This window comes from Rhinoderma darwinii, chromosome 1, assembly GCF_050947455.1.
Source record: "Rhinoderma darwinii isolate aRhiDar2 chromosome 1, aRhiDar2.hap1, whole genome shotgun sequence".
Taxonomy (NCBI): domain Eukaryota; kingdom Metazoa; phylum Chordata; class Amphibia; order Anura; family Rhinodermatidae; genus Rhinoderma; species Rhinoderma darwinii.
Window position 1 is genome coordinate 618,539,168 of NC_134687.1, and position 20,619 is coordinate 618,559,786.

General features: G+C 42.7%; 1 protein-coding gene across 1 annotated transcript in view; it reads right to left on the reverse strand.

The window, feature by feature from the left end:
* Positions 1-10,953: 10,953 nt before the first annotated feature.
* The window catches only part of AGXT2 (alanine--glyoxylate aminotransferase 2), a 41,488-nt gene continuing 31,822 nt past the window's right edge, over positions 10,954-20,619 (reverse strand). Inside the window, exons 8-14 of the mRNA XM_075854995.1 lie at positions 20,190-20,290; positions 18,215-18,307; positions 17,195-17,327; positions 15,705-15,793; positions 14,910-15,059; positions 12,420-12,518; positions 10,954-11,242 (exon numbers count right to left, since the gene is read on the reverse strand). Coding sequence (XP_075711110.1) covers positions 11,138-11,242; positions 12,420-12,518; positions 14,910-15,059; positions 15,705-15,793; positions 17,195-17,327; positions 18,215-18,307; positions 20,190-20,290 — 770 coding nt within the window. The 3' untranslated portion in view covers positions 10,954-11,137. The remainder of the gene's footprint in view (positions 11,243-12,419; positions 12,519-14,909; positions 15,060-15,704; positions 15,794-17,194; positions 17,328-18,214; positions 18,308-20,189; positions 20,291-20,619) is intronic.

Sequence of the window (20,619 nt, forward strand, 5' to 3'; positions counted from 1 at the left end):
AGGATAAGTAATGTATGTACACTCGGACTTCACCTGCAGAATAGTGAGTGCAGCTCTGGAGTATAATTCAGGATCAGCACAGGTTAAGTAATGTAATGTATGTACACAGTGACTCCACCAGCAGAATAGTGAGTGCAGCTCTGGAGTATAATACAGGATGTAAGTCGGGGACAGTACAGGATAAGTGCTAGCGCCACACCTGTCCATGGGTTGTATCTTGTATTGCAGCACAGGTGTGGCCCTGTTTTTAGAAGAAAATAGCCATGTTCTTCTGGTACTGTACAACCTCTTTAAAGTGCACCTATACTTTCATAGAACTTCTGACCTGTCCTAGTGATAGGTCGGACGTTGTTTGGTCGGGGGTCCAAGCACTGAGACTCCTGCAACATCGTTTTAGCGATTGGTGGAAGCGCTCAGGTGACTGATGTGCCGATCAGAAACAAAGCGGCACATCGCACACTTGACCGCTTCTGCTGCTTTGTATTAGCGATCGGTGGGGGTCTCAGTGCTCGGACCCGCATCAAACAAAACTTCTGACATGTATAGGTACACTTTAAGCATCGGGGGGAGCGATAAATGTTACATCGGTGGAAGTCCAACTGTCTTTTCCCTGCACTATGCGCCGCTGCGGTGGGGAGTAGTTGTGTGGATGGATTGCGAGCATGAATACAGGCTGCTTCATACAAGGGGCGGTTGCAACCAAGAAAATTAATTGCGTATACATTAGATACACCATAAATGCCAGGGACCTAAGTCCAACTGAATGTCCCTGAAGGGGCTGTTGCATAGTTTGGAGTGATGTGGCCCCTTTGTTGGGGGAGGCCCAGCGATCATAAGTTTTATAAAAATAAATATTTACAGATCTAGCAGAGCTAAATTTATCATTCAGGGAGTCCAAGGATTACTCAAAACCGCTCCTAGTTATTTATATAATGAAAAGTTATGCAGTAAGATCTCTGCTTGCTCTTAGTGAATGAATATATTCGTCTTTGTATCCAGAGGTTAAAATCCAATACCTAGTCCTCTTCTCATATGCAATTGTTACAATTTTATCCAGTCTAGACAATGAGCTAACCAGCTTGCACTAATTTTAATTTATTTTCCCTGCACTGATAAAATGTAACATACGTTTAGGAGAAATTTATTTGCACCCCTAAAGTATTTTACCTCACAGAGTATTGACAGTTGCATCATGCTCTCGGCGTATTAGGTATGTACCGTTTTCAGTCTCTGGGTATTCTGGCATTTTTCTATTCACTGACAGCAAGCTTAGATCTTGAAAAGGAGGGAGAATTGAAACACGAAGTATATTAGAAAGCTGCAGAATTTCTCATTCTATAACAATTCAGCTTTATCCACATAAACTATCTACACGTAGTAGGTTTACTGGCAGGGTGACACGCTCAGCTCTGCTACATATGTTTGCTATCCTCTCCCTTGTTGGATTTATGTCTTGGCCGTGTAGTCTCGGCCTTTGTCTAAATGTTTGTGAACCGTAAATGACATCGCCGGAGAAAGTCCATGACGTCTTCGCCCTGCTGCTGGGGATTACATTGCTGAATCTTTAGAACGACCGTCGCTCCTGGCAGCTTTGTATGTGAACCGTGGCGTTTCTTGTCATCGATGACTGTCGGGTTCCTGTATTTTATTTCTACAGTATTTCTGATTCCCAACTTGTACAGCTAAAAATAAATTATTTTAATACCATGAGTAACTTCAGTATGTTTTTTTTTTTTTGTATCTTTTTTTTAAAAACCACAAATGCAATTGCAGTAAGTTATAGGTACGGATGATGGCTCTCCCCCCCCCCCTTTTTTGTTGTTGTGGCCATGCAGGGGATTGTGACCATAACCTACCTAAGTGCTTATTCAGACAAGTGGATTTCACGTCCGTGTTCTATCCATTTTTCAAGTATTTGCTAAAGAAATGAGGGGGAAAAAGAAAAAAACAGGAAGTGCAGAAACACGGTCGTGAAAAACTGATGCCACACGGAACTGAAATGCATGAAATACGCTCCGCTTGTGGGTGCAAATCGGACACGATCGGCTGAATAATCACTTTTATACAGTGATCTCCATCACGTTGTTCTCCAGCTGTTCTAAAACGACAAGACTGCCAGACGGTGAGATGTGATTCACCACTGCAGAGAACACGCTGCTTCAGAGTCCAGTGACGACGCGCTTTACACCACTCCAGAGAACACGCTGCTTCAGAATCCAGTGACGACGCGCTTTACACCACTGCAGAGAACACGCTGCTTCAGAATCCAGTGACGACGCGCTTTACACCACTGCAGAGAACACGCTGCTTCAGAGTCCAGTGACGACGCGCTTTACACCACTCCAGAGAACACGCTGCTTCCGAGTCCAGTGACGACGCGCTTTACACCACTCCAGAGAACACGCTGCTTCCGAGTCCAGTGACGACGCGCTTTACACCACTCCAGAGAACACGCTGCTTCTGAGTCCAGTGACGACGCGCTTTACACCACTCCAGAGAACACGCTGCTTCCGAGTCCAGTGACGACGCGCTTTACACCACTCCAGCCGACGCTTGGCATTGTGATCTTAAGCTTGTGTGCAGCGACCATGGAAACCCATTTTATGAAGCTCTGGACACACAGATCTGGTGCGGATTTCACTTCTAGAAGCAGTGTGGATCTCTGTAGTGAGTTATATACTAGGGGATAGGCAGTTATTATGCACCACGTGCTTCAGCACTCGGCAGCCCCTCTCTGCGCTGGCGTGGTCTATGCTTGGTGGCTGAGCTGTTGTCAGTCCTAGACTCTTCCACTTCACAATAATAACAAAAAACGCACACGGGCAGATCTAGTAGATAATAACACTTACAGGTGACCGGGGCAGGCCTAGCTGATGATAATAATAACAAAGATGACCTGGGTGGATCTAGCAGAGGGTCCCAGCGATCAAACACTTATCACATTCCTGGGATAGGTGATAAGTTTGTATGGTGGGACATTCCTTTTAATGTCCCTGAGCTCTTAAAGGGGTTGTCCGAGATACCATCATATCTTCAAAAACCCCTTTAATGCATGTCATTTATAAATGTAAATACATTTGTAATATACTTACATTTTCCAAAGTGGCCCCGTTTCCAGATCCTGCCGTGGGGAACTTGACGGATGACGTCACTCTCTGCACTGGCTCTGCCGCTTTGTTGATCTTGAATTCTTTGCCGGGTATACGACTGGTCACTTGTCACGTGGTGTATATCGGCTTGTTCTGTTGTAACGCGCATGCGCGGCCCCTGCTGTTATCTCTAGAACAGCAGTGACAGCGCATGCGCGTTACGGGCTGTGAAGCAGAACATGCCGATATACACGTGACAAGTGACCTGTCGTATACCCGGCAAAGAATTCAAGATCAACAAAGCGGCAGAGAGTGACTTCACCAGTCACCTTCCCCACGGCAGGATCTGGAAACGGGGCCACTATGGAAAATGTAAGCATATTACAAATGTATTTACATTTATAAGTTACATGCATTAAAGGGGTTTTTGAAAATATGATGGTATCTTGGACAACCCCTTTAAGTACAACCCATATTACTAGCAATGTTTGTGTATGGAGATTCCATGTCTGTGCTTGATTTTATTCACCTGTTTGAAATGCGTGTGGCTAAAACACCTGAACGATAGGTGGTGTCCACATACTTTTGGCCATATATATTTTATATAATTAAATTAATCCGAGCAGAACTTTGCATGTATTTAACATTAAAAAAAAACCTGATAAAAAGTGCTCTTATTTATTATTTAGGTTACGCCAAATTTTCTAATCTACGTTGTGGTTTCCGTTTTAAAAGAAACCATGACGTATTGATGGATCTGTCGTATGACCGATATTGGCGGCATCTGGCAGACGTTGACTAACAATGGAGTTCTGGCGGGGGGCATGGCTTGGTGTACCGTGCGAGAGGTCGCATGAATTAGGAGCTCCACAGTGACCTCGTGTCATACATGACCTGCACTACTTTTTCATTTTTCAAAACGGCTGCGTAAAAAAACGGCCCATCGGAACAGAATGAAGTTTTTTCCATTTAAATCAATGGGCAGATGTTTGGAGGCGTTCTGCTTCCGATTTTTTTAGGGAAGTTTGCGGCCCGAAAAACGTCCGAAAACAATCTGTGTGAACATACCCTAACGATCGCTCCATTTTCTTCAACTCCCCGCATGACGCTGATGAGTGGGTGAGAAGTAGACGACTATCTCGACGTAATTGATCCCCCTCCTTGAGATCGTAGGGGATCTGTCGTTGGGAACGTGCTTCATCTGGTATATTGAGGGATACCTATGCTTCCTATTCCTATGCCATTGGAACATTCTTCCTTTTTAGGACTCCATCATTCAGAATTTACCGTCACCTGTGGACTATATCCTGCAATGCGAACGACATGGGACGATCCAATTTGAACTGCGGGATGAGGACATGCTGGATGCTGGTCATCTTACGGAATTATATGGTCTGCCAAGTATTGCTGGATGTATTCTAGTATAGTAGTTCAGTTTTGGGTGTTCCAATATAGGCCTTATACGGGACTCTAAGTGATGAGAATATTTGACGTATCTTATGGACAATTTCTCTGATGAGATATGGCACAGGGTCTTCCCGTATTTATTTAGTGCCACAGGAATGGGCATGTTTCGGCAATGGCCTATATGTCATCTTGTGTTGCCGATCAAGTTAACAGTTCCTCTGTTTCCTACGTTTTTGATACTGCCATATGTAGGCGATATTCTACTTCTCTATGAGCACAAATGTATGCAAGATCACACCGTACAAAGTTGGTCATTTATGTCCCGTTTGCTACGATGTTTACAGGTCACTGGAAAGACTTCCTCCGCTGCAGGGTTAGACCTATACATGTACACTGACTTCCATACAGGTTATGTCATGGAATGTGAGGGGTTTGGGTAATCCGAGGAAAAGTGCTATATTGTTCACCTATATTCGCAGATTTAATCCTTATATCTTATGCTTGCAGGAAACACTTTTAAAGTTAGGCTTCTGCACAGACCGTGGGTTCAGTGGTCCTGCCACTCATTCCACACATCTTACTCCCGTGGTGTTTCTGTGTTAATACACAAGTCCCTAGGCTGGGAGTTGGTCAAAACCAATGCAGACCAAGAAGGCAGATATGTTTTTCTATACGCTTACATTGAAAATACACCTTTTGTTATACTGGGTATGTATGTTCCGCCTCCGGCAAATGTGCAGGTGCTACATGCAGCAGCCACTTTTGCGGTGGCATATCCTAATGCAACAGTACTGGGCATGGGAGATTTTAATATGGTACTGGACCCTCATATAGACCGATTCCGGGGTGGTTTAGGACCTGGTCCTGCATCGACGGCAACGTCCATGTTGGGCTTGTTATTTGATGAACTAGGATGGACAGACATTTTTAGGTATAAATATCCGAACGTTAAAGAGGCTCTGTCACCAGATTTTGCAGCCCCTATCTGCTATTGCAGCAGATCGGCGCTGCAATGTAGATTACAGTAACGTTTTTATTTTTAAAAAACAAGCATTTTTGGCCAAGTTATGACCATTTTCGTATTTATGCAAATGAGGCTTGCACAAGTCCATCTGGGCGTGTTGAAAAGTAAAAGTACAACTGGGCGTGTATTATGTGCGTACATCGGGGCGTGTTTACTACTTTTACTAGCTGGGCGTTGTGTATAGAAGTGTCATCCACTTCTCTTCACAACGCCCAGCTTCTGGCAGTGCAGATCTGTGACGTCACTCACAGGTCCTGCATCGTGTCGGCACCAGAGGCTACACTTGATTCTGCAGCAGCATCGGCGTTTGCAGGTAAGTCGATGTAGATACTTACCTGCAAATGCTGATGCTGCTGCAGAATCAAGTGTAGCCTCTGGTGCCGACACGATGCAGGACCTGTGAGTGACGTCACAGTGCTGCACTGCCAGAAGCTGGGCGTTGTGAAGAGAAGTGGATGACACTTCTATACACAACGCCCAGCTAGTAAAAGTAGTAAACACGCCCCGATGTACGCACATAATACACGCCCAGTTGTACTTTTACTTTTCAACACGCCCACTTGGACTTTTGCAAGCCTCATTTGCATAAATACGAAAATGGTCATAACTTGGCCAAAAATGCTCGTTTTTAAAAAATAAAACCGTTACTGTAATCTACATTGCAGCGCCGATCTGCTGCAATAGCAGATAGGGGCTGCAAAATCTGGTGACAGAGCCTCTTTAAGGTACATTCTCTTGGTAGAAACTCTCTCTCCAGAATAGATTATATAATTGGTAACTCTGGTAACGGAGATGAGTTATAAAAATAGAGGGGTTGTCGGACCACTCTCCGGCTGTATTGAGTTTTCTCCTTCCTGGCCCCTTGAGACCTAGCAATTGGAAAATACACCCCTTCTGGCTCACTTTGATAGGTTCTCAGGATCATATACCAGATCAGTTAGAGGTATTTCAGGAGACTAATAGATCGTTTGAGGAATTGAATATTCTCTGGGATACTCTGAAGGCGTATCTGAGGGGTTGCTTGAGATCTACATTTGCTTATTTAAAACGAGAAGCTTCTAGGGAGGAAGGTGATATGGCAATGCAATGCAGTACTCTGGAGGAGAGGTACATAGCGGACACTTCGGACGTAAATAAAGATAACTGGTTACAGATGGGGCGTAGGTATCTATTACTCTTACAAGAAAAAGCCTATTATGAGCTGGGTAACCAGTCAAGCAAACTTCTGGCCCACTTAATACACCGAATCTCCCAAAGTCCGGCTATATTGAGGCTTCAGGACGACTTGGGGAGTGTTCCGACGGACACCCCAAGAATAGCGGCCAGATTTGTTCAATTTTATAGGGCTTTATATTCCTCCCAGACCACATATGAATGGATTGACTTTGTCCTACATCGATGGCATGATATTCCCGCAACTTGATGATATGGGTAGAGCAGCCCTGGAATTGGATATAACCAATGCTGAGATACTACAGGCCCTGAAGGATATGTCAAAGGTAAGGTGTCTGGCCCAGATGGGATCCCTCTGGAGGTATACCTTCGTTACTCTGATCATCTCATTCCCTCACTCTGCTTGATGTACTCCCATGCTCTAAGTGTTGGTAAACTGCCAGACAGTATGTATGATGCCACAATCATAGTTTTATTTAAACCGGATAAAGACCCCGTTGAATGTGGCTCTTATCGTCCGACATCAGTGCTAAACCTTACAAGTTGATAACGAAGGTACTAGCTAATAGACTCAATAAGGTCATTTTGCAAATCGTTCATTCTGATCAGGTGGGCTTTATGCCCGGGAAGTCCACTTCAGATAATATTAGGAAGGTTCAAGTCCTTACTCAAATTGGCACAGCTATGAAGGCTGATTGGGCTTAGGCGTCTCTTGACGCTGCCAATTCTTTCGACTCAATCGAGTGGCCCTACCTTTTGGAAACGCTGCGGAGGTTTGGATTTGGTCCGTGCTCCGTCAAATGGATAACAATTCTGTATAAAAATCAGAGGGCGCAAATATTAATTAATGGTATTATGTCCCCATTCTTCCCTCAACACGGGTACCAGACAAGGTTGTCCCCTTTCCTCGTTATTGTTCGCTATTGCTATCGAACCCTTGGCGATTAATATATGAAATCATCCGACTTACAATGGGATAGTGATGGGAACACGAGAAGACAGGTATAGTTTGTACGCCGATGACGTGATCCTTTACATGACTCACCCGAGGGATTCTTTAAGAACAGCCATTGAGGTCTTGGATAACTTTGGGCGTTTCTCTGGGTTGCATATTAATTGGAGCGAGTCTTTTTTTATGCCGTTTGCGAGTGGTGCCTTCATTTAGGTACTTGGGTATTTTTATTAATAGGGATCACAGAGAGGATCATGCCACTAATGTCATGCCTTTGTTGGAATACACAACGCTCAAATTTAGAGTGTGGAGCGCGCTTCCACTGGCGGTGGCGGGACGTATTAATCTTATTAAATTGGCGATTCTTCCGAGATGTCTCTATATTCTTGAACATGCTGCTATACCGATATGTCTTTTTTAAAAAATACTTCATGCTTTATTTCCGGCATTCATTTGGGGTTCCAATAGGCCTAAGCTTAGTCTATCTACTTTGCAGCACCCTAAACACCTGGGAGAGGCGGCGCTGCTGGATCTGTACCTATACTATGTGACGGGTATTTGAGGTTGTGGATTGATCATGCCCCTTTACCAAATAGGGAACAACATTTAGCTACTTATTTGCATCTTTCTCGTCTGTTGCCAGTCCTGGAAAGTCCCCCAGGAACTCTTAAAGACATGTTACCCATACACAAGGTGGCATCACATGTCTGGTCAGCCGCGAAACATATATATGATTACTCGTATGTACAGTCGGACATGCCTCTCCGGTTCAATCCACTCCTTACACACCTGTCAGATGGTTTAGCCCCTAGTTTTTGGATACGATATGGGGTATGAAATATAGGGAATGTATATACTGATAACATTTTTAAGTCCTTTACACATCTGCAGAGTGATTTTCATCTTCCTAGGGAGTTTTTACAGATATTTGCAACTACGTCATGCTCTGAAAAGTCAATATCCACAGTCAGAGGTTAGTTTCTCGCAATTTCTGTTGATAGGAGTTTTCAAGTCTGAAGGTCCGAGGGGATTGATATCGGCCATTTATACCTCTCTTATCCAGTCTGAATTGGCCAATACACCATTACCGGTGAGGGACAAGTGGGAGACGTTAATAACAGACCTGTCAGGAGAAGATTGGGAGGAGATACTTTCTTCCCCACTTTCTGTCTCACCAGCTGCCAACAATAAAATGATTCAATTGTCAATAATTCATCAGAGCTATCTTACTCCGGTGAAAATGTATAAAATGGGTAGATACCCTAAGGGGATGTTCACACGCAGAGTCAAAAACGTCTCAAAATACGGAGCTGTTTTCAAGGGAAAACAGCCCCTGATTTTCAGATGTTTTTTGAGCAACTCGCGTATTTCGCTGCGTTTTTCACGGCCGTTTTTGGAGCTGTTTTTCATTGGAGTCTATGAGAAAACGGCTCCAAAAACATCCCAAGAAGTGTCCTGCACGTCTTTGACGCGGCCGTCATTTTACGCGCCGTATTTTGACAGCGACGCGTAAAATGACAGCTCGTCTGCACAGAACATCGTAAGACCCATTGCAAGCAATGGGCAGATGTTTGCCGACGTATTGGAGCCGTCTTTTCAGGCGTAATTCAAGGCGTAAAACGCCTCCATTACGTCTGAAAATAGGTCGTGTGCACATACCCTAAGGGTATGTTCACACGGCACACTCCGTTACGGCTGAAATTACGGAGCTGTTTTCAGGAGAAAACAGCTCCGGCATTTCAGACGTAAAGGCAAGTGCAGGCGCTTTTCATTGCGTCCATTACGGACGTAATTGGAGCTGTTTTTCCATGGAGTCAATGGAAAATGGCTCCAATTACGTCCCAAGAAGTGACAGGCACTTCTTTGACGCGGGCATCTTTTTTACGTGCCGTCTTTTGACAGCGGCGCGTAAAAAAAATGACCGTTGGCACAGAACATCGTAAAGCCCATTCAAATGAATGGGCAGATGTTTGCTGATGCTTTGGTGCCGTATTTTCGGACGTAATTCGGGGCTAAAACGCCCGAATTACATCCGTAAATAGGGTGTGTGAACCCAGCCTAATACTGAATGTCATAGGTGTCGTTTTCCTAGATCTGATTTTTGGCACATAATGTGGGCATGTCCGATTGTTTCCTCTTTTTGGGAGGAAGTGGTGGAAGTAATTTTGGAGGTGGTGCAGCGCCCGGTCCTTCATACCCCTCGGGTGTGTTTGTTTTGTGTGTTACCTGAGGATCAATGGCCCTATTAGACGAGAATCCTTCTTCAAGAGATATTATTCATGGCGCGGAAAACCATTGCACTTCTGTGGATGGATCAGAGGCCACCGAAAGTTTCAAAGTGGAAGTCGCTGATTAACTCCATAATTCCTTACGAGCGAGTACTATATAAAAGACGAGGATGTGTGAGTACGTTTTCTAGGATATGGGAGGTATGGTGTAACTCGCGCCTCACTCAGTATACCCCGCATAGGTTTTTGAATTTAAGAGACCGACTGCTGAGAACTTGATAGGTGGCTTGCAATTTTTATTTCTGTATCCGATTTTTCTTCCTTCTGTAGTGTATTCACTAAAATATGTATTCCTGCTTGCTGTTCACAATGATGTACGAGTTTGGATATTTCTATGTGACCTTGTGATGTTGTTTTTCACTTATCACATTCAAGTATTCGCTTATATTGTCAAACTGCGTTTTATCTCTGATTTATATACTGAATGCATTTGTACTGTAATTCTTCAATAAAACGAGTTTAAAAAAATAATAATGGGGTTCCGGGCTGGTGTCAATCGTTTTGACGGAAGAAATAGTGTTGCATCCTACACTATTCTTCCCATCAAATCTACCGTAACTGGTGCCGCGAATGTGAACAGAACCTTAAACGCTTTTTCTTCAAATGTTTTGAAAGGTTTTTAGAAAACTTTTGTGTAACGTACGGTAGCCATGAGGTGACATAAGGAAGAGAAAAGTGTCTAGTGAGTTGCTCCAGTTTTCACTCCGTGTGTGCCATCTTGGTAAATTTGGCGCAATTTGTGCCATTTTTCATCGCCTCTTAACATGATGAATTTTATGCCCGCATTGAAAAATCTCTCCCATTGAGCGTGTGACACAATTATGGAATTTTTTGGCCGTTTTTTTCCCCCTCTTCCCTAAATTGATGAGAAAAGTGGGTGTGGTCTGCAGGAGACAACGTTTACGCCGCATTTATCAAACTGAGATAGTAAATAAAATGCACAAATTTTAGGTGGACATATAGGGATGGTCATAGCTAGCGTAAAAGAAAAACCAGGCTGACGTTTCCATATGCGCCAGATGTTTTAAAAGGCGCACAAATTAGGCGCATTTATTGACATTTTGACACAATTGCAGAATAATTATCCAACACGGCCGCAGATCCTCTTGACGGCGTCACTTTACATGGTGAAATTGTATGTAAATCTATTAAAAAAAAATTCCGGTAGTAAAAACAAAAAAAACACGTCTGGACTTGTCTTTCATCAGGCGTCTCTTTTCAGGTATGTGTTTAGCGCAGCCTCTAAAACCGCCACTGCAAAATCTGCGTCCTCCTTCCTGATGCACATTGGAGGTTTGATGCGGAATGTCTGTCCAAAGTTAAAGAGATACAGGTCAGTGCAGGAAGTCACTGGTATCGACAGCAATAACAGAAAAGGAAGATGATGTCATCATATGAAGTCATCGGTAGTGCCGCCCATACTCGCCAACTATCCCAGAGACTCCAAGAAGAGTAGGAAAATCCTTTTAACAGTTTTAAAATATCCTCGCCTCTCCCCGTCCCTGCAGTCCTCTTTACTCCCAGAGTCAGGGTGTTGTCTGCAGCGGCGCCCAGGAGTGAAGAGGACTGCAGAAGCGGGGAGAGGTGAGTATTTGCACCCTGGTCGGAGGTCTGTGTTAACTTAGGGGTCTGGTCTGTGGTCTGATTAATTTTGAGGTATGAACACTGGGGGTCATATGCACTACTTGTGATTCAAATCCTGTTGGTTGGGGGTGTGTCCTATATATGGGCGGGGCATGGGGGAAAAAATTAGTGCTTCAAACTCGCTTTTTAGAATCTCCCTGATGTACAGGTATGGTGAAGCCTTAGACTAAGTCTGTAACTCAAGTGAGCGTAACTTTTTAAATATACACTACAGAATCCTTCTAGACTTTTTTTTCCCAGGTAGTTTCCCGATTATAACATTTATGACGTTCTGATAGGTTGGTGTTCCACCTCTGTAAAGACATGCTTCCTGTGCGCCAAAAAAAGCACCGATAACCATTCTGAAGCCTAGGATCATACTTGCCTAATATACTATATTGTAGAGTGGAATTGTGCAGACATAGGGGACATGTACTGGACTTCTGGCTGAGCTGGCAAGTCCTCTGCAAAGGCTGCTGGAAGTCGTCACTAGGGGGAGTTTGCTACATATATAGTTAAACCGCTCTCATTAACTTCAGTGAGCTGTATAAATATGTATGCAGTGAGTGCCCCCTAGTGATGGCTTCAGGCAGCCTGAATTTTATCATTTACTTCTATGGCTGTGTGAAGGTAAGCATTCCAAACAATGAAGTCCCCACCCTTATAAAGATATATTATACATGATTCAGGCACTGCTTACGAGGGGGCAGACTGTCTACACTATTTTTATTTGCACTGTTTATGGGTGGCGGAGGGATTCTGATGGCACTGTTAATGCTGTCAGTCCAGCGCTTGGTCCGTACTTGTAGGACTATTTTTGTAAATTAGACACAGGAGAAAAAAAAACAACTTATTTTTCTTACGTTGTTGTAAAGTCCTCCTTTTCCAAATAACACTCCATAGTCTTTGCAGTACTCCCATATCATGTTCAGCTCGTCTGCAGGGAGCGGTCGCCGTGTTTTCTGGAGTGGTAAGAGTAATTAAATTCATAAAAATGTTATAGGGATTGTCTAGTTTAAAAAAGCCATTTTAACTGGTTGCCGACACAGGACGAGAATGCTCGTCCTGAGCGGCGAGTACTTGGCGCATTAGGACGAGCATTCTCGTCCTGTGTGACAGCCGTCTGTGCGCGCGATCGAGAGCGGGGCAACGGCTGTAATACACAGCCACGGCCCGCTCTGACAGCGGAGAGGAGAGAAACATCTTCTCTCCGCCGTTAACCCTTTGAATGCCGCAATGAAAGCTGATCGCGGCGTTCAAAGAGGGGGGACTGCACTTTGATCGCGTCACAGAAAATAACTGTGACGCGATCAAAGCCCATAACTTGTATGGCCAGACAGCCCAGGGTCCATTGAAGGACCCCGGGGTTGTCTGAACATATTTCCTGTTGTTAGGGCATACTGAGGTATGCCCTAACAACTGCCTGTGTACGATCAGTAACAGGCTAATGTACTGGCATATAGATCATTACAGTTACAAAATCAAAATCAAAATGATAAATCCCTTTATGGGATTAAAAAAAAAAAGTTAAAAGAATGTAAAAAAAAATAATGATAAATAAATAAATAAAAAAATACACAGAAACACACATTTTTTTATACTAAATAAACTTTTTAAAATATAAGTCCCAAAACATGAAATAATATAGACATATTTGGTATCGCCACGACCGTAACAACCTGTACAACAAATGTATAACATTATTTATGATGATCGGTGTATGGTGTAAAAAAAAAGTATTAAAACTGCTGCGGAACTGCTTTTTTTTCTGCATTTTCGCCAAAATAAAAATGTATAGAAATTAAACGATAATGTATTTGTACAAAAAAATGGTACCCACATAAAGTACAACTCGTCCCGCAAAAAACAAAGTCTCATACAACTATGTGGTACAAAAAATAAAAGAGTTATGAGCGTCGGGATGCAAAGAGGGAAATCTAAAAAAATTGCTCTGTCCTCAAGGCCAAAATTGGCCGTGTCCTTAAGGGGTTAAAATACCCAATTAGGGAATTAAGATTAAAGTCCCCATTTCTGGACCCAGCAGCTACATAAAGAGTCTCGCTCTTTGAAGTGATTGGGACACTGTGACTGGACACTGTAATGCTTAATTTCCCCTGCGGTGGCGCTGCATGGAAATTGAACACTTACTAACAGGTTCCTTCACAGATTACAGCTGATCCCTGGGGATCCCTGCAGCAGGACACCCTGTGATAACTTATTGTCGGGCACCCTTCAACCAAAAAGAGATTCTCCAAAGGGGACGACCCTTTAATTTTTAAATGTTTTTTAATTTTTTTTATTTATTGTCAGTGAAATCATTTTGAGGTGGGACGAAAGGAACCAAAAATCACTCCACTAAAATGTAGTACAGTATGTATTAGCATGAAACCTGAATTTGGACTTCGATAGCGATACTTCGTTTAGTATTGCGTTAAATAAAGTTCTTCCATTTTTTTATGTGAGGCACGTGGTGTGATGAAACCCATCATGTTCCTCACAGTCATAATGGACAACATTGGGTTAATGTGTGAGGTACATGATGGGGTTAATTAGTATTAATGTGAGGCACATGGAGGTTCAGAATTCATAATACCTCGTGCCTCATATTAATAAGTGAAAGAAAGCAGTTTTTATTTTATAATAGCGTAAACATAAATGACGCTATAAATTTGTTATTACAGTCGCGACAATACCGAATATGTGTACATCTTATGTATTGAGACCTATTTTTATGTTTATTGTAAAATATGTGTGAATTTATCCACTTTTTTTATTTAACATTACTTTATTTTTAAACTTTATTGTACTGGCATATATCTATATACTGATGGTATACAGGCAGTTGTTAGGACATACCTAAGTATGCCTTAACAACAGGAAATATGGTCAGACAGCCCTGGGGTCCTTCAATGGACCCTGGGCTGTCTGCCCACATATGGTGTGTCCCTCGATCCAAAGGGCATCCCCCTTCTCATTTTCCCCATAAATGCTGTCGTCAGCTTTGATCGCAGCATTCATGGGAATAGCGGCGGAGATGAGAGGTTTCTCTGATCTTTGCCGTTAGAGCAGGGCTGCGGCAGTGTAATACAAGGGCTTGAGAAAGGTTCTGGTGTGAACCGAAACGTCGCTCATTTTGTTCACTCTGTGGTGAATAAACCAACATCTCTCCATCAATATTGAAGTCCTGGTGCTGTATTTGCTCTATATCTCTGCGATATATTTATATACATATTTATTAAAAAAAAATATATATATCTTTAGTGACAAGTATAATCTAGAGATTGTTCTCAAACCATGAGGTGACTTATTCTATGCTATGCTCCGAGCGCGGATATTTACACCACAGTTTTTACCTTATCAGTTACCATCTCTACCCCGATCATTAATCCTTTTCCACGAACATCTCCGACAATTTCAAACTTATTGCGAAGCTTGGAAAGTTCCATCAACAAATGGTTTCCTATTGTCATACAGTTGTCTTGTAGACCATCCTCTTCGATCACCTAGGGAGGGAGGAAGGAGGACATCTGAAGCCCTGAAACCCTCTAGTCAATCTTCAACTTGTCCCATATCAGTCCTTTGAGAGAAAGCTGCCCATAGATAACAGATGGACAAATTTTTTTATTCTGACCGGTGTTCCTATACTACGCTGGTTGTTGAAGGGACTCTAAAAGATATCTAGAACACTGGGAATGATTTTCCATGTGTCCCTGTATTATGCAGTTTGTGGTAGTTAAGGTTGCCTAGCAACCACTCACCTGCCCTCTCAGTGACTACCATCTTAATGTACAGAAGTGATTACCGTAAATACTCTCGGTTTCACAACAGACTGTAATATACTTACCTTACTGATTCGGTGCTGTTTCTGTGCAGCCAATCCTCCTCTGTCCCCAGACTTGTTTGTCATCTACTGTATATGCAATTAATGAGGTCTATGTAATGACACGAGATATGATAATGGTGGACAACACCTTATAAACAAGAAGGACTGGTACCGAACAGCACAGAATCAAAAAGGTAAAACCTAGGAAAAAATTATTTAAGGATAAAACTGATAAGGCAAAAAAGAAAAATGCGGGATCAAGTAAGATTGTAAGGTCTTTGCTATGTTTATACTACGTAGCAGTAGAGATAGACTTTAAACTTACATCTAGAACTGCCGAGCCGATCGTACACGCCATGGGATTACCGCCGAAGGTGTTAAAATGCAGAGTACGAGCAAAGAAGGAGTCAATCTCTGAAATAAATACATTTTGTTAGCCAGTGACATTAGAGAACAGGGCGTCATCTATATAGACATATCTCCAACCGTCATGCTTTTTGCGCAAAGCGGTCCTAAAAAAAAGATGCGACTTATGCAAATGTGTCCCAAAGTGGTCGCCCCTGCGAGGTTTTGCAGGCGTTTCTAGGTGGAATGGGACATGGCTTAGAAATGTCTCACAAATAAGGATTTAAATTTTGGAAGGTGTGATGGAGATAAGAATTTTACAAACTGGGCAATTATCCTGGACCCGTTTCCTAAAGGGTCATGAAATACAGGAATGCCTGGAGCAAAATAAAACCACCCAGTATTACTTAGTGGTGTACACTATTATTATTAAGGAAATAATTATATTGGACTATTATTTGGATTCTGGGAATTATTTAGGCACAATATCAGGGCCGCACAACCTGTGACCTAGGAGCCACAAATGGCCTGCAATGCTTTTATTTGCGGTCACCAACCATCAGAACACAGACATAAATGTCTATGTACCAAAAGTTCAAGAAGACGCTACTGTTGAAAGGCAGCCAGATCCTTCTGATGCAGTGAACAGAGTTATTAGAGGGCAGCTCTGTTCACTATTCCCTGCACTGATCATGCTGTAGATATCAGTACAAGTCTAAGAAGTTACAAGTGAGCGCCCTTTGTTGGTTGCCTAGGCTTTGTTCACATCTGCGTTGGGGTTTCCGTTGTTGGGCAGAGGAGTAGAACAAGGGAAAACCAGGAGCGACGGTTCCATTGCACCACGGATGCCGGCGGCGGCCGACTGAACCCATTGACTTTAGTGGGTTCCATTGGGGTGTCCGTGATGCAATGGAACCGTCGCATGCTGCGCTATGCTTTCCTGTAATCTCGAGTGTATCTGCAATGGGGGGCCCTTACGGAGCCTCCTTACATTTATCCTCCATGATAAAGAGAAAAGGATTTTCAAGTAGCACAACTGGCATTGCTGGGTTTGTAATGTGTGGCTGGCACTGTATGGACTCACTTTGTGAGGGTGTGTTCACATCAGCATTCGGTTTCCGTTAATGGGTTTCGTCTGAGCTTTCAATCGGAGGAACCCATCAACGGAAAGGCAAACGGAAACCATAACTTCCATTTGAATTACCATTGATTTCAATGGTAATGCTTCTGTTGCTAATGGTTTCCGTTTGTCTCCGTTCCGTAAGCTTTCAGTTTTTTTGGGCGGAATTAATAGTGCAGTCGATTGTGGTTGTTAGAGCAGGAGCCTAGCTGTCATTAGACAGCCGGGCACACGCTCTACCTGGCACCGGACACCCATACCTGGCTTATGACACGGCAGCTGTAGCATAAGTACCCTTAAACACCTCCGTAAAGGCGTTCATTTAGGGGTTAAGAAAAATGCACTGTTACCTTCTGTTGTTACAACAGCAGCCATTGGAAATCCATTACCAATCCCCTTTGCCATGGTCACAATATCAGGCATGACCTCATGAGTCTGAAATCCCCAATAATGACTTCCTGTTCTTCCAAAACCAGTCTGGACCTGTATGCGAGACAAAAGATAAACAGGACATAGACGCCGTGTGCCGCCATATAGTGCTTAGTACGGTGCTGTACTATGGGATTATTCTCTCCTAGAATTAATGCTTTCTTGATATCTCCATACGTACAGCATCTTATGGAGAATCCCACAATTTTTCTTCTGCCGGATTTATACATTAGAGGTACGGTACAGCCCCAAAGAGGTCTATGGATGCCGTATTATAGCTCCATATGGCTCAAAAGTGGAACGGAGCAGTAATACAGTTGTGCATGAGGCCTAAAAAGAAGTGGGTAATAGACCTACTGTATATTAGGAAATCGATGATAATACTATTGATGATAGTGTAAGGTTTTTAAAGTGACTATCCAGTCATAAGCTTAAAAATGATATATGAGGGAGTTCCTATAGGTGATAATTACCTGCTATTTATTTTCCTCAGTACTTACTGCCTATTTGTTTTTAGCTTAGCTTTATTCGGACAGAACTATGATGTGTGACTACAGCCTAGCTACAGTGTTTACAGGGAGTGTGAGGTAGTCTGAGACACACCTCCTGTCTCATCATTGGTTCAGGCTGCTGCTTTGTCCCTCCCCACTGCAGCTCAGCCTCTCCAGATTGGCTGCTGTGTATAAATACAAGCTCAGAAGGAAGTCAGGACAGGGAGCGTATTTCTATTACAGCAAGTGCAGAATGATTATAAACTACAGACTAATGAACCAGTAAGAAGTGAGCAAAAGATCAACATCGGGTACTTGTTACACATAGACTGAAGGGAAGGAATTCTAGGGGGAGCCCATAGGGTCCCTTTAAATTGCATCCCTGTGTTAAATGCAGTCTGAGCAGGTAAAATTTTTCCTGGTTGTGACCAGTTACAAAAATAGACTTACCTCATCCGCTATACATAACCCTCCTCTTTCTCGTATAAGCTCATACGCAGCTTTTAAAAAACCTTTGGGATACTGAATGACTCCTCCCACACCCTACAAGAAAAGGAAAATAGTAATGCTGCAAGGTACATAAAGTCGTGAAAGCTTAACCCCTGAAGGACCAAGGGAATTTTTTAATTTTTACCTCTTTGCATTCTGTCAGCTATACTTTTTTCAATTTTATATCTGTAGCTATTTGAGGCCTTATTTTTTGCGTGATTAGCAGTACTTTTTTTGGCTCCATTTCCTGGTAGACATAAGATTTTTTTTACAATGACAGAATGCATAATATCCGCCATTCCGCCATTATTTAAATAGATAGGATAACTTTATTGCGAGTATGAGGATACTTATAATGCATATGTTTTGTACTGTGTATTGAGTTTTATTGTAAAAAAAAAAAAAAATTGTTAAAAAAAAGTGTTTATTATATTTTTTTTGTTTGCGGCGTTATTTAATATGATCATAGGATTTACGTAATTATTTTGAAAACATTTTTTAATCCCATTAGGGGACTTTTTTTTTCGATAATATACCAGCACTACACCGTACTGTCATAATAATTCCCTAACAGGCAATATAACAGGACAGTCCTTGGGGCCTTACTTAGGCCCCAGGCTGTCTATGTCAAATGGTGAACCCTATCAAGGATGGGGCTTGTGCAAATATGCCATGTAATGGGCATTTCTGGGAGGCATAGTGAGGATTCCTGGCTGGTTCGAGGGTGGGGCTTAAAATGCCCCAAAAATGGCCATTCAAATGTAAGAAGGTATCTGTAATCGCATGGCATACTTTACCTGTGACTTCTCCTTAGTGTATTCTGCAGAGTGTCTGAGTTTAGGTTGCCTAGCAACCACTTGTCTGGGTGACCACTATTTGAATACATGTAGCCACATGTATTGAAGTGGTCACAGGAAGTCCTGTTTTCTATACAACAGGCTGCCTCTCCATGCCACACAGGCTTATTTTATAAGGCAACATAAAGCATGAGGAGAAATGGGGAAAGATTTAAGGGGTCCCGGGCCGCTATGCGTCAGAATGCCTTATTTTGCCCTCTATTTCGCTGTATGGAATAGCGTAGTAAACTAAGCAATTCCATGCAGATGCATACACTAAAAGAAAAACGTACAGTTTATCGCACGGTATACTTTTTTACTGTGGGGTTCTATGGGTGACGTAACCACTGTATGCCTATATCCCTCCTCCCTTAACAGGCCAATGCGTGCCAAACCACCCAAATATCCAGGATAAATTAGGATATACCCTCCCCCTTAAAGGGCCAATGCACGCCAGACCACCCAGCTTCCAGGGAATAAGATACCCTCCTTTGCTCTGGGCTTGAGCAGTTAGGTTGCTTTGCATTTCTATTGTGCGCTGGTATATTTCTTTCTAGTATTTCGTTTTTGACCACCATATTTTACCTACCCTGACCTTTGCCCGTCTACTGGCTACGATTCTAACTCTGCTTTACCTATAATATACCTATAATGTATATGTTTTGTACTGTGTATTGTGTTTTATTGTAATAAAAATATTTTTTTCGTTCAAAAAAATGGTTTATTATATTTTTTATATATTTTTGGTTCACAACTGTTCTCGCCTTCCTGACCTTCGCTTATCTGACACCGTTTCGTGCCTGCTGTCTTGGTCCTGAGTCTCGTCATCTCCTGTCCTGCCTAGTCAGCGACTGCCACTCCTGGGGTGACAACCTGGGAATTCCTTGCAGTGAAGTCCAGAGCCCTATACAGGGGTTAAAGGGTGTACACCGGGGATTTCCTCAGACTCCGCTCTTAGGTTTAGCCCAGGCCAAGTCCATAGCAACTCGGTGGATGCACACCAGCTACTACAGGTACGTGACAGATGACTGGTCTTATTAAATATCAGTTCCAGCATTTCTGTATCTGAATAGAATCTGACAATATTTGTCATTTTTTACCATGATAGGTTCAGCAATGAATCCAGCTATCCTCTTTGCAGCACTAGTTTCCAGGGTTTCCTTTAACTGTTCAATATATCTGTCTTTAGCTTCACAGGAATCTGTAGAAACAGAGTAGTGATAATGATCAATGGAACAGTGACACCTAGTGGCCACATTGTCATGTAGTTGTCATACTCATCCAAATACTAGTAGATTAAGAATACTTTTATGCACTTGCTATTGTTTCTATTTTAGGCACTTGATTCATTGTTATATTAGATGATGTTATAATGGGGGTCTGTGAGATGAGACCCCCACTGAACGCTATAAAGGGATTGTGGTGGTCTAGTGAGTGCTGTGCCGTTTCAGAATTCATCGGCTTCACTTCACTCTGTATGTGAATGAAGCTGATGGTGCAATAAAGTTCTATTAATTTTAGCTACTAGTG